This window comes from Canis lupus, chromosome 4 (assembly GCF_011100685.1).
Source record: "Canis lupus familiaris isolate Mischka breed German Shepherd chromosome 4, alternate assembly UU_Cfam_GSD_1.0, whole genome shotgun sequence".
Classification (NCBI taxonomy): domain Eukaryota; kingdom Metazoa; phylum Chordata; class Mammalia; order Carnivora; family Canidae; genus Canis; species Canis lupus.
In genome coordinates, this window is record NC_049225.1 from 76,278,737 (window position 1) to 76,294,128 (window position 15,392).

The 15,392-nt window shown below is 40.7% G+C and overlaps 1 protein-coding gene across 1 annotated transcript in view; it reads right to left on the reverse strand.

The window, feature by feature from the left end:
- The window catches only part of PDZD2 (PDZ domain containing 2), a 358,274-nt gene that overhangs the window by 27,494 nt on the left and 315,388 nt on the right, over window positions 1-15,392 (reverse strand). The window contains exons 9-15 of the mRNA XM_038535405.1: window positions 13,474-13,593; window positions 12,583-12,697; window positions 9,806-9,879; window positions 9,440-9,665; window positions 7,727-7,844; window positions 5,791-5,923; window positions 607-688 (exon numbers count right to left, since the gene is read on the reverse strand). Of these exons, the coding sequence (XP_038391333.1) occupies window positions 607-688; window positions 5,791-5,923; window positions 7,727-7,844; window positions 9,440-9,665; window positions 9,806-9,879; window positions 12,583-12,697; window positions 13,474-13,593 (868 nt within the window). The remainder of the gene's footprint in view (window positions 1-606; window positions 689-5,790; window positions 5,924-7,726; window positions 7,845-9,439; window positions 9,666-9,805; window positions 9,880-12,582; window positions 12,698-13,473; window positions 13,594-15,392) is intronic.

A 15,392-nucleotide genomic window follows, 5' to 3' on the forward strand; every position in this document is an offset into this window, starting at 1 on the left:
ATAAGACTTATCAGAAATTCCTACTATCTCAATGCTTCTCTGCTCAAACTTTCCCCTTAAGAAGGGGGAAATCACCCCTCATGAATAAATAAATAAAATCTTTAAAAACAAAAAAAGAAGGGGGAAATCATGATTTGGGGAGCTTCTGCTACCCTTCTTCAGTTGAAACTTCAAAAAATATCTACTAATCATTAAAGGAAGGCTGCCATACTGGGTGGGAACTTTTAGTCCACGAAAAGAAACCCCAGGCTTTGGAACGGAGATCACTCCGTCTATCAAACAACCGATATTTTGGTGTTGCTTCATTTTTACCTAGAACATTTCAGATGAATTGCACATAAACACATGAAATGCTGTTAACTCATTTTTGCAAATTATCTCATAGTGTGAGGAGCATGCATAATTAGAACTGTACTATAAAGTGCAGTAAATAACGGCAGCAATAAAAAGTAGCAGCTAGGAGAAAGCATGAGATCTCCCTGACAACAACTTCTGGCAAACCCGATAATGACAAAGAGCCCAACAGCACTGCACGGGGCAGGGCTCCTGGGGGAGCTTCCTGAGAAGCTCTTCTGAATGTGGAACGAAGATGTACAAATACGGTACCTGAGCCAGGAGAGGAGCTGGCCTCTTTGCTCTCCTGATAAGTGCTGCGTGCGATCACTAAATCCATTTCCTGCTCGGAAACCTGTTTTTCAGCAGAAAGCACAAATTAGATGGTTTTATTTATTTCTCCTTCCCCAATCAAAGTAGTTAGGACCCGAGTCGGAGGCTGAGTACAGATAAAGAGGGAAACCACAGCATCGAAGATTATGACCATCCTCAGAAGCAATAATCCAGGGCACGTAAGGAGAGCTGGGTTAGCCGATCACTTCCAACAAATGCATTTGAAGCAAGACCTTCAGCTGGTCCCCAAATTCACTAAGGCACTCAGGTGCTACAGGTACCAACCACATGGCTGGTACCCACCTCTCTCTAAAACACTCACTTCTTTTGTTCCTTGATTTAAACAATTTCAAACCTACATAAAGCTTGTAAGAGTAGCACAAGAGGAGTATACTCTTCACTATTATTTTTTTAAACACTGCCACATTTACACTCATGCTTTTTTTTTTTTTTTAAAGAGATTTTGTTTATTTTGGGGCGGGGGGAGAAAGAAAGTGCATGAGCAGGAGGAGAAGGAGAGGGAGAGGGAGAGAGAATCTGAAGCAGACTCCATGCTGAGCGTGGAGCCCAGTGCAGCGGCTCGAATCCATGACCGCGAGATCATGACCCAAGCTAAAACCGGGAGTTGGACGCTGAACTGACTGAGCCATCCAGGCATCCCACTCATGCTCTTTCTTAACACACACACAGTTTGTTTGTTTGTTTATTTATTTAGATTTTATTTATTAATTCATGAGAGACACAGAGAGAGAGAGAGAGGCAGAGAGAGGAGTAGGCTCCAAGCAGGGAGCCCAATGTGGGACTGGATCCCTGGACCCCAGGATCATGCCCTGGGCCAAAGGCAGATGCTCAACCACTGAGCCACTCAGGCATCCTTGTTTAATTTTTTACTAAACCTTTTGGGAGTTAGTTGCAGACATCATGAACCTTCACCCATAAATATTTTAGCATGTATCTCCTAAAAACAAGAACATTCTCTTCAATAACCCTGGTACTATTACCATTCCAGGAAATTTAACATTGACGCAAACGACTAATTTACATTTCATATTTCCATTTAGCCAACTGTCCTAATACCACCCTTCAGAAATGCTATTCAGCGTGTCTGTAGATGGGAGTAGCTCATAGGAAGTTTGATGGCAGCTTGTGATGAGATAGGTTTTTCCTCCAGAATGCTTATCAACACTCAGTTTCTTTCTTTTTTTTTTTTTTTCTTTTTTAACATTCAGTTTCTTTCGCCAACAATGTTTTGCTGGGGAAAAATGTCCACTAAACTGAGTAGTGTACATGATGATGTAATTGATTTGCATTCTGGTGCAAGCTCCTTATCTTGTGGATCTTTGTAGATTGTCACCAACCGACACCTTTGCATGGTAATGCTTTATAAAAATTTTCAGGGTCTATTTGTCATGTCAAATAATACAAATTATTCAAATAATAATTCAAAACACTGCTGAGCCTAGCCTTTCTTTGTCACAATACTGATATTTTGGAAGAAACCCAGGACAATCAAACACTCAATTAGAATTTGTTTGATAGTTTCTTCATGCTGAGATTTAGATTATGTATTTTTTTGGCAGAAAAACTACAAAAACTGTTTCCTTTTCAGTGCTTCTGTGAGGTACTCAGGGTCACTATTCCATGTTTCATAACTGGTGATAACTCTGGCCACTTGTTAGGATAGAGTTCCACCAGATTTCTTCACTGGATTTTTTTTTTCTTATTCATCAGTGAGACATCTGTGAGGAGACAGCTTGAGACAACATCAATATCCTACTCCCCAGTATATTTTTACTTAATGGTTTTAGCATCATTGATGATTCTTATTTGGATCAATTTTTACAATGAAATTTTAAAAATAGTCATTTTATAACTCTTTTCTTTCTATATTTATTGTTATTATGGTAAAGTCATGGATTTTTCCCCCTTAGTTATCCATAATTGTCATTATTCATGGAAGAAAAATTTAAAAGCCTGATAAATGCTTAATTATGAGATATTTTATTTTTATTTTAGTTTTTATTTTTTAAAGTGGTTTTTTTTTTTTAAGATTTTTAAAATTTATTTATTCATGAGAGAGAGAGGCAGAGAGACAGACAGAGGGAGAAGCAGGTTTCATGAAGGGAGCCTGATGTGGGACTTGATCCCAGGACTCCAGGATCATGTCCTGGGCCAAAGGCAGGCACTAAACCACTGAGCCACCCAGGGATCCCCATTATGAGATATTTTAAAAGACAATTACATAACTTTCACTGAGTTTCTTTTTTAAAGGTAAGAATACTATGAACTTAGAATGGTAATTTTGTGTAGAGAAATAACATTTAGCATAAATAATATTTGGACAAGGTAGCAATTTGTCTTAATAAGCAAATAAAGCCACACAGGATTCAGCATTACATTTTAACTTAACAGATAAATCATAATCACATCATGCTTACGTAATACTTTCTAGTAGGCCTCACAGGAAATAAAACACAGACACATACATGCTCACAGCCATATATACTTACACAAACACATACTTCATAAAGCAAAGAATAATTTTGTATAAATGAGTGAGAGAAAATATCAGCTTAGACAGTGGTTGCAAATTTTTCTTGACATTAGACTTTCAATATTTGCAACTGTTTGTCTGAGTGGAGAAAAAATGGTTGGGATTTGAGACAAGTGAAAGATTTCCTGGATAATTCTATTCATGCTGAGAGCCCCAGTACCAGTTAAAAATGGACCCCTATGACCTTCCTCCAGCAAGTCCAAATCTTAGCTTGTCTAGACCTGGAGGCTTTGAATATCCCAGTTGGGCAGCCACTGCTCCAGTCATTATGAGAAACAGAAGAAAAGAAAATCCCTGTGGTATTTCTATTGGAACAACATGAAAACTAAGGAAGCACATACATTTGGTATCAAAACGTACTACTGGCATGAAATGTCGGGGTGAGTGGTATAAAAATACATTAAATATAAAGTGGAATCTTGACCAAAAGAAAAATATAGTATGATATTACAACTAAAAACACCATGTTTACCTAGGAAGAAATGTGAAATCTAGTCAAACAAATACTGAAATCTGGTTTTGCTGGATGTATCTCCAACACCATCACAACGACCGTATTACTGTGGCTGGAAACATGAATCAACCTGTATTCAACAGGATCACAGACCACCAGTCCAGGATTATTATGTTTTGCACTGAAATGCCATTTTGATGTTTGATTGTATTGGCAAATTAGGCAGATGCTTTTGGGCTGAGATGAAGCAGACCTCCAAACAAATCATAACCTGTGCTGTGCTGGAATGGATTTTGAAGTCAGACATGCCTTGAAGCCAATGACTGCAAACCACTGAGAACTTAATTTTTTATAATGTTGCTGAGGGATGTGGTAGGTCAGCCCCAGCTTACTGGACTGCTTCTCAAGGGGGAAGCGGGGAGGAGGTATGGCCAAGCAGGTGATGGAATCCAAGAGAGGACCCTGGAGGAAGGAGCCATGACCACTCTAGATGTGAGTATGAAGCAAAATACTGTTAAAAATGACCCGTAGAGAGCCATGGTGACAGCAGGGAGATAAAGCAGAATAGGTTGTAAGGGAAAGTATCAGGACTACAAAATAGAAAGGAGAAAAATAGTAAGTGACAAGTAGAAAATATGGAAATAGGTAGAAGCAGGACTTGATGTTATATTAATGATATTCAAGAAGTTTTATTTAAGACATAGATGAGAATGCATATAGATAAGAAAAAACAATCTGGGAAAAAAATAGTAGCGGAGTTGACTTTGAATCAGTCTAATGGCAGCCGTTGTCCCAGCACTGTGGGGAACCAGGACAACAGAACTCCTGGGACACTAAAGATGATCCCATAAAATTAACATACTAAAGAAATCTCAGACATGGGAAGACCCACAAGGTCTCTCTGCACAGACTTCTTAGTCTCAAAAATGGCATACGAGTCCATCAAGCACAGCAGCGTGGGCCCATTTAGGATATAATAGTACAAAGGACACACAAGAGGTGGTCAGACGACAGACATAAAAAGAGTTAATGTTCTTTTTTTTTTTTTAAGATTTTACTTACTTATTTGACAGAGAGAGAAAAAGAGAGAGCACAAGCAGGGGGAGCGGCAGGCAGAGGGAGAGGGAGAAGCAGACTCCCTGCTGAGCAGGGAACCCGACTTGGGGCTCCATCCCAGGACCCTGGGATCATGACCTGAGCTGAAGGCAGACACCCAACTGACTGAGCCACCCAGGTGTCCCAAAGAGCTAATGTTCTTAAGGAGCATTTTGAGTTGTTGAAAGGAAAAGGTTAAATTTGGAAAAAATACAATATGATTGCAATATTAGAGACAGGCTAATTTAAAAAGATTTTTACAATAAGTACTCAAAACAGCAAAAAATAGTGCTGAATGCCGGTAGAGTCAAATTTGCTGAAGTGGCCTCTGATTAACCTAAAAAAATTAAAAGCAACTCCTTATGTATAGAAAAGATACAACCAAATATCAGCCAAGGCCAAGGATACAGAGGCTATGATTATCTGTAAGTTCAACAATGTGCTACTGATGCAAAAGAAAAAAAAAAAACTAGTAGGCGCTTAACCCTTCATTACAGAAGTGTTCTGCTCAGGTCGAGGATGGCCTGGGTAGATCATTTAGTCCAATGCTTTCAGATCTTCTTGATGCAGAAACCCAGAAAGGTTAAGTATCTTACCAGAGATGAAACAACCAGCTGGGACTTATTCAGAACCCAGTACTCTTACCTTCTACCACATTTTATATTCACAAATAACAATGCCAAAATTTTCTAATAAAATTTCTAAGAGTGTGAAGACGAAGAAGTCCAGATTAGTGATTTGTTTCCCATGTGTATCAGTTATTTGGCCATCGTGTGAACACAAGCTAATGATTCCCATGCCCAGCCGACATGGGAATGAAAGTTATTCTTGTATAAACTGTCTCACCAAAGAGCGTGCATCATCATAGGAATATGTGTGTCACCGCTACAGGACAAACAGCCACACCTACATCCACACCTGGATGATTTGCTAGAATTTTTTTTGGTATGGAAATTCATTCTGATGATTAACTAAAAACATAATATACTAGCTATACTCAGAATAATATGAAATACTTCACCTTTGGATTAGGGTGCCGGCCGATGACAAGGCGAACGGGTCCTGGAGGGCATTTGCTCAGGATGGTATGGACCTTGCTTAAAGCAGCATGGCGGACGTTGACTGAATTCACTTCCAGGATTTGATCTCCGCGGCTAGGGAGGGCAACATGACCAACACTCTGTGGTAACAGCTAGCTTTTTACAAGATCTCCTTCTGGGAGAGGTTTATAATATGAAATCTTTTCTGAATGCCTTAAACAAGCATATGGCATCCTTTCATCTTTGCATGTGGCTAAACAAGCAACACATTCATATAAATACATTAGACATTAAATTGACAAAGCCAGCATGCATATCTAGCTGCATTTTCAGAAGCAATAAAGTTGATAATGGGACAATAGCAGGGATCATCATTTCTTGAGTATAAACCAGGCACCATACAAAGCAATTTACATAGCAATACTTTGAACAGGTATTATTATTCCTATTATTCAGATAAGGCCCCAGGCTCAGAGAGGTCACCCTGATGTCACACACTGTTGAACTCAGGTCTGTCTACCTTTTGATCACCACAAGATAGGCCCCTGGCCACCATCATTTTCTTTTTTCCTACCATCTTGAAATGATTATTGTAATATAATTTGAGGAGGAAATATCTGAAGCTCAAAGGTTACCCAAGAATTTGTAAAAACGTTTCAAATTTGAACAAATGAGAAATTGGGGACAAGATGCCCATTTTGACTTGAAATTATAGGCAGAGAACTCAGTTAGAGAGAACAAAGACTCTTTATGTGGGGTTTGAAGAATGTTCATTTGGCAGGCTCCAGACATATGGAACCATTCAAGGAAGAAACATCATCTTGGGATGTCATTAAAGGATTTTTTTCCTGGGGTTCTAAAAGTATATTTTCTTTAATGTACTTTGGATGATTTGCTGAATTTTTTTTTTGTATGGAAATTCATTCTGATGATTAACTAAAAACATAATATAATCTATTAACAGAGCCCCAAAATGGCAACCTTAAGGAATGTCATTTTGCCAATTTCTCAACTGCTCAAGGACTTAGAAGTTATGAGGGAGAAAGGTGATACTGTTTGCACAGGGTGTTTTATGCAATATGTGTACATTCCTGTGAAGTTTAGGTGGGCGCAGACCCATTGCAATTACTATATAACAGAACACCTAGCCATCTCTTGTATAAACAGAATACTCGTGCTACAACTCAACTATCTGGATTGAGAAATCAGACATGCAGTGATTTCAGACAATAAGCATCTAGACAACATCACTCAAAAAGGAATGAAACAACAGGAAAGGTTTAAGAGATTATACTTAATAATAAAGGCCTTCTGTTGAACGGCATGATTTGGGGACTCTTTCGTATCCAGTGATTCTGAATGGTTATGAGCGCTTCCCAGCGTCACATATGAATTTTACATAAATGAATATAAACATGAAAGAAAATACTTAGATGACATAGATATCTATATAGAGTTGTATTTTGTCAAGTTTCTGAAACTGAACTTCTGAGTCCAAATAGATCAAAACAGGGAAGCCAATATCCAGAGTTCAATCCGATTTTATTTAGATTAGCCTTTCACCTTCAGAAATACTTTTTAAAAAAGATTTTTATTTATGTATTTGAGAGAGAGAGAGAGAGAGAGCACAAGCAGAGGCAGATAGAGAAGCATACTCCCTGCTGAGCAGGGAGCCCAATGTGGTACTTGATCCCAGAACCCTGGGACCATGACCTGAGCCAAAGGTAGATGCTTAACAGACTGAGCCGCCCAGGTGCCCTGGAAATGCTATTAATTGTAATCTTGGCTATATTACTGCAAATAATACAAAAGTTTAGAATCTCATAAAGGATGTAATAGGGCAGATACCTTACATGTACATTAATTCATAAATTCATGAGCACACCAGAAGCCCACACTATCAGGTTTACAACGAACCTCAGATTGCTCTCCATCTTGGCCACTGATCCCGGGGCCAGGCTGTGAATGTAGATACCAGGAGGGCTGTTCTCTAGAGCCAGGCAGCAGGCACCAATGCCTAATCCAACTCTCGGCTCTGTGACAGGCATCGGACAGAGAACACAAAATTTTTAAAAAAGTATAAGTGATTTGAACCTGCATTAATGTATATTTAGACCAATAACTCTTTATTTTTGACCAGACTCAGAATGTAAATCTTGCTTTTGTCAACATCATATTCTTTTTAAAAAATATTATTTATTTATGTATTCATGAGACACAGAGAGAGAGGAGAGGGGCAGAGACACAGGCAGAGGGAGAAGCAGGCTCCCTGCTGGGGAGCCTGGTTCAGGACTTGATTCTGGAACCCCAGGATCATGACCCGAGCCAAAGGCAGACACTCAACCACTGGGCCACCCAGGGGCCCCAACACCATCATACTCTGTAAGCGAAATGAGTCTGTAGCAGAACCAGGAGCTAACTATGGCCTATGAGTTATTCAGTAGTCCGCTCTCTGCTTAGTCTAAAGAGCCTCTTCCAATCTGTTTTTGGAAATAGGCAGAGTCAAAGTAATATATATATATATATATATATATAATTTTTTTTTAAAGACTTTAAGTAATCTCTACACCCAATGTGGGGCTATATGTGACTTACAACCCCAAGATCAAGAGTCGTGCACTCCATCCAGCCAGGGGCTCCAATTTTTTTATTCTAGATACACAATTTTAGGTTTTCTTTCACTTGCCTTTTTTAAGCAACTAATCTCTTGGTTACTTAATTGCTCATCATATTTCTGTAGTTGGTATAGAGAAAAAGGAAAGAGAGATGAAAAGTAGCAGGAATTGAGGAAGACCCACAATTTTTAGTTGTTAACTATATTAACTATAATCTCTTGTTCTTTAAAATTTTTAAAAATATTTTTTATTTATTTGAGAGGCAGAAAAAGTGAGTGCATGAATAAGGGGAGGGGAAGTGGAAGAGGGAGTGGGAAAGGCAGACTCCCCACGGAGCGGGGAGGAGTCAAAGTCGATGTGGGGCTCAATCCCAGGACCCCAGGATAATGATCTGAGCCAAAGGCAGATGCTTGATTGAGCCACCCAGACGCCCTTGTTCCTTAAAATTTTATATTAGGGCAGCCCGGGTGGCTCAGAGGTTTAGTGCCACCTTCAGCCCAGGGCCTGATCCTGGAGACCCGGGATCGAATCCCACGTCGGGCTCCCTGCATGGAGCCTGCTTCTGCCTCTGCCTGTGTCTCTGCCCCCCCACCATCCCCGTGTGTCTCTCATGAATAAATAAATAAAATCTTTGAAAATAAATAAATAAATAAATAAATAAATAAATAAATAAATAAATACAATTTTATATTAGCCCTGGAATTAAGCTAGTCTGTGATTTTTTTGACTTTTGTTATTATTTTACAGGAGTTTCTGACACTCAGTGATTCATCCGGGATTCATCAGGGGAGAGCTTAAAAGGCTTTGTGCTAGTGGTAACTTCTTTTCACTTTATTAAAAGGGCTAAAATCTCTACTTTTGATCCCACTGTCCATTTAGAGAATACCATACATTGTTGGCAGCAGATTGTTCCAAAGGAACAATTCCTAGAAAAAGTATAAAACGTTAACCTAAGAAGAGATTACACATTGTTACACGAGAGAATACGATGAAAGTGAGGAAGTGCTGGTATCACCTTTGTTGAGTGTTACTTCCATGACGATTCTGTCCTTGGGCCCAGGGGCCTTCCGACCCAGGGACGAAGAACTGCCTTCGTCTGAGCCTGTTGCTGAGCTGCCCCCACTGGTGTTGAAGTTTGGGGAGCTGGATCTGCTCATGTGTGTGGGCGTTGAGCAGGGCGTGAGGCTTGGGCTCAGTAACTTTGTGCGTACCGTTAAGACAAATAATCCACTCCGGATTTGCTGAAAATACAAGAGAGGAGGGCTACAACATTCAGACTATTCCTAGGTCGAAGGGTGGGGGGAAAAAAATCTCAAACCCAAACCAGAAGGAAATAAAGGAAGAAAAATAAAACAAAAGAGCTAAATAAGAATGTTGTTACCTTAAAGGTATGAATGGCTTCCTGGAACGTCAAGCCCTTTATTGGTATTCCATTTACGTCGAGGATTTCATCCCCTAGTGACCAAACAGGAGAATTACATTAACATTTAGAAGAGGATAGCATATGGTACCTGATTTACAATTCTATAAAATGATTTTTATTGTTCCGAAGTGCTTTCATTAGTTTAGCTCCCAGGAATTTCACAAAATGGGACAACTAATAACAATGCATATTCTTTCACAGTATTTCTGTACCTCCATCTTTAATGAAAACAACTAGGGGAAGTATCAAGACTATTCTTTAGCCATTGCCAAGTTTGATAATAGGTGTCCTAAGCTTTAACGAGCAATAACGAGTCCTAAGTCCTTCCTTATAGTGTTTGTTTAAAAACTTAAGCCTGTTGGCAATACAGCTACATGTGAAGACAAAGCCACTTCTATATTCGCAAAAAGAAAGAGTTTTGAGCTTGGGGAATCATCATGAGATGTGGAAAATGGTTTTACTAACAGAGGCAACACAACACAACACAAAACAAAACACTTCTGAGATGTTACTTAAGAATGGCAGCCCTGCCTCCAGAAATAGTCTAGATGCCTGGTCTTCTTGATGCTGTTCCAGGTTCTCAGGCATCAAGTTGGTCGATTACTACATGTTTCTATCTAAGAGACTATTGTGGGCTAATGCCAAGTTGCTCTTTCATTCTCTCTCTCTCTCAAACTATCCTGGACTCATCCTCATCTTCAACCCCAAGAATGTACAGTCAGGTCATTTTTCCAGCTGTTGACAGTGTCTGCTGGGAATATAAAAGAACTAGGACATCCTGTTGACTTATCAGAGTTAGTTTTTGGTTTGTACTCTTGTAACATGGTCTATTTTTTGGAAAAACTGTTCGTCAAAAACATTATAAAGGGGCCTCTGAGAGAACAGATGAATTCCATACAGCAGTGCGGAACGAAAGAGTGACCTCCCTTACCTACAACAAAGTGCAAATAAGCATAACACACCTTTTCACCTCTCATGGGGAGCTAAAACCAGGAGCACACTGTGTATCCCATTAAAGGAATCCCGTAGAGGAGCTTGAAAATGTAGCCGTACCCCATGCGTTTGTTATATGCTTTCTCTTTAACGCAATTACAGAAGTTATAAAATAAGTGAAATAATCCGTTTAAAAATAGTCACCTAACTAGGTGAGGTTTTTGGTTTGCTTCCACACGGGAAAAGGATATGGTCATTAAAATGATTGCTCATGCTCTTAAAAATCCCTATACAAGATTTTTTTTTTCCTATACAAGATTTTTAAAAGATCATTCTACATGCTGAAAATCCATTCCAATGACTTATCTTTATTGTAAATGAACACGTATGAAAAAATAGTATTTAGGAGAATCAAGTGCCATTAATCTTTACCAACTACTGATTTTTCCTCCATTTTTCTCCATTCTACCAGTATTGCAGGATGAATTTCAATCAAATGAACACATGGCATGTCCATTATAAAAATGCTCTGTTAGAATTTTACATCGTTCTGAAACTAGACACAAATATCACCTGGGAGTTAATTCTTCCTCTAAGAGAGAGAGAAATAAATATTCTGTCCATCAAAATAAGCCTGGTCACGTCTTATCATTAGCATATGGGCTCCTAGGGTAGCTCTGCCTAGAAAAAGGAGACTCCAGTGGACTCTTACTAGCTAAAAAAAAAAGTCAGCAGAACATAACAGTATCTATAATTTGGGTCAACTGGACTGATCAGTCATAGTATTTCTGAAGGTAACTACAAATAGTGTGATTTAATCATTTCAGGAAGGGAGTGTGTTAAGAAGGGAGGAAAAAAATCAGGACTCAAGAATAGGTTCTGGGCATCTAATGTCCAGCATGGTGACCATAGTTAGCAGTAGTGTGCTGTCCAGCTGAAAATTTCTAGGAGAGTAGATATTTTTTTTTTAAGATTTTATCCATTAATTCATGAGAGACACAGAGAGAGAGAGAGGCAGAGACACAGGCAGAGGGAGAAGCAGGCTCCATGCAGGGAGCCCGACGTGGGACTCGATCCCCGTTCCCCAGGATCAAGCCCTGGGCTGAAGGTGGCGCTGAACCGCTGAGCCACCCGGGCTGCCCCTAGGAGGGTAGATCTTAAATGTTTATACCTCCCCCCACTGCACACAGTCATCATATGATGTGAAGAGGGGACTAGCTAACTCATTGTGCCGATGGCTTTGCAATCTATGTGGCTATCAGATCATCATGTTGTATACCTTAAACTTCCACGATGTTATGGATCAATTACACCTCAACAAAGCTGGGAGGAAAAAAAGCACTTGTTTAGCAGGTTTGTGTGTGGCAAAATGGCAGGTGCTATGGAGAATATAAAAGGTGTATATGGACTCTGGCCCTGAGGCAAGAATGGCCTCAAGCTCTCAAGAATTTTCAAGGCAAGGAACATGATTCAAGGACCAAGGGGATAAGACAGACACTTAAAGACCCAAATAAAAAATATCAAGTCATTCTCGGTATCATCTCATTTAATCCCACAAGGACTCCTCAAGACAGGTATTAATATTCCAAGTTTACAAACTGAGGAAAGTTAGGCTCAAGTTACATCAATTGCTCAAGGTTATGATGTAGTAGTAAGTGTTGGGGTTCAGCACAGGTCTCCTTGACCCCCCAAGCCCACATCCTTGGCTGCTGTGCCACTGGCTTCACATCTTGCAAGGGGGCAGATTCTGATGGAATCAGAGCTCACCACCACTGAGAACCACCGAGAGGCTTTCTCCTCACCTTCTTTAAGTCTTCCATCCTCGGCAGCTGATCCATTTGGGAAAATGGTCTTGACAAAAATCCCCATCTGTCCTCGAATGCAGTCTCGACCTCCAGCAATGCTAAAGCCAAGGCCCTACACCCCAAGCAGAAGGGGGTCCAGGTTGTCATTGCAGTATTTAACTGAGGACATCCGTTCTTGTTTCACTATTTAACTGAGGCCTCCTTCCCAGCTAGGCTCAGAGTCAAGCTAACCAGCTATAAATTTATGTTCCCTTCTCCACTTCCTTCCTCAGATCTATTTGCATTGCATTAGCTATGCATTACCCTAAAGGGAGAAAGTTTTCAGTTCAAACATATGAAATTGCCAGTATCTGACAACTTTTGGTCTCCAAAAACGACAATTTCCAATGGATGGATTAATACCTCAGGAGAGTCATTTTGCACAATTCGGGTGCCATATTTATTTTACTCTTTTGTGTCAGTCTTTCTATTTCGTATAATATCAAAATGGATGTTTTGATATTTGTATAATATCAACTTATTTGTATTATTCTCTTTGTTGATAATGGCAATGCTATGAAATTCATTCAAGGGGATAACTGGGAATATGTCCCCTGAAGCTACAGGGGTGGCTTTTCTTTCAATAGTGGCAGATATTGGAGCATTCTACTCCACCCTCAACTGTGCCCTAGCTCCCGGGTGCTGGTGACTCCCCTCATAAGGACCAAAGGGCATGGCCACCTCAGTCAGCAGCCCACAGGAAAGGAGGCCAGGGAATCCGCTCAAATCTAGACAATCTAGACAAATCTATGTTTTATTTCATAGAAAAACAGCCATAAAGTTAACCATTTAAGAAATACACGCTAACATTCACGTGGGGGCCGAAATAGTGTGCAGGCAGGCGCTCACCTTGCCTTTTTCTTTGTACAACCCGATGATCGAGATGACTGATGGCCGGATGAGTCTCCAAGGCGATTCCACCTGAGTGGTGCTTAGGGAGCGAGTGGACTTTTTCACAATGTGGTATTCCTAAAAGTCAGCACATGGCAAGGTCAGGGATGGTCTCATTTACTCTTCTGTGGCCTCTGGCATAAAAATATATTCAGATTTGCAAAATCTCAGGTGGTTTTTGGGTGAGACAGCCATTTCTCTCTGCTCCCTCTCTGCTCCAGCAGCTTAAAGAAGTTTATGATCGATACCTCTGGAGGCCCAGCCCCCCCTCCACAGATTACCATCCCTTCCTCTCCATAGAATGAGCTGCTTGGAGGCTGCAAGCACCCAGTGTTGCTCTTTTCTTGACTGTACCCCACACATCTTCCTCCTTGCTTCCTGGAATGGATTCAGGAACCAGAAACCGAGAGGCCTCAGAGACATAGGACGGCTATCCTGTGGTCAAGTTCTCCCTGGAAGCCGCTCCTATCCCCATCCCAAGTTCACAATCATGGATAGAAAGTATCTTGCCATTTTCAGCTCAATTCACTCAACCAAAAACGCACCAAGCCCTTGTTTCTTAAAAAACCCAAACCGCAAGCCCGACAACTGTTATTCCATATAAAACACCCCACTGACAAACTGTGGCCGCTTCAGTTCTAACCCCTCACATTTGGAAAATAAAATACTTTTCCATAAGCCACCCTTTCCCTCTTCCTGGCATGTAGGAGCTCAAATCTCAGCCACTTTCCTGTCCATCACCCACGTGTACACGTGTGTAAGCAGGGTACACTATTTATAACATAAACAAGGGATTATTGCTAAAGCACTTTTACAATTTAGCTTCTTGGGATAATAAATCTCTTAAATGAGACAGGTATTCCAGCATAAGCAAAAAGGAGAAAAAAACCACTTTGTGTTTAATCTGAGAAAAGAGACATCAGAAAATAGTTTCTAACCTTAATTAGTACATTCTACATCCAAAGGTAGAGAGATGTCTGCTAATGATATTTTTGTATTCCTGGCAGCTTAGAATAATTATATTATGCAGTTTTACAAAATATCTGCCAGCTATGCTGGCCTCCCAGACTCTGATTCATTTAAAAAATGTTGGCTTGGCAAGGTTACTACCCTTTTACTGAAACCATCATGGAGATGGCCAGACACAGCCCATGGGTTTTCAACCCTTGACTACAGAGGTTCACGTGTGGACTTGTGAGGGAACTCTGACCACCAATCTCCAGCCGCACCTCCTTCCAGCTCCCCTTTGGGAGCCCGTGGGGACCAGAGGCCTGCATGTTTCATCGTTCTGATGCGTTTCAGGGCGCCCAGTGCACTTTTAAGACTCTGCCATCTAATATGGTGGCCATCCCCTGTGGTGGTCTCAGCAGCCACTTTGCATACGCTCAGTAGGCACACGTGGCTACCGTACAGGGCCGTACGGACATAAAATACTTGCATCACTGCGGAAAGCTGTATTGGGTAGCTCCACTCTAGCCAATGCTCTGTAGGGGTGGGAGAAAGAACCAGCAAAAAAAAAAAAAAAGGGGGGGGGATCCCAGCAGAAAAGAAGAAGAAAACAAAAAGGGCAATTGGACGAGGGGGAAAAGTCTTTCCTCTAAAATCTTTACTAGCCTGTGCTTTGTAGAAGCCTCATTAGAAACAGGTATTTCTGGGCTATAAATGTGGTCGGGCTTCTGGGCAGGTCAGTTCAGAAATCGCCTCAGTGCTAGGCCTCCCTGGCTGTGATGGCAGGAAACCCTCTCTCATTTTCTGCACTAACCGACACAGCCTACAACTTTCTGATCCACCCCCTGACTCTGCTGGTCCAGTTGGATTATTCTGAGCAGGCCACAGGCTTGTCTCCAGTCACGGGTTTGGAGGAACTTTAATCAGGA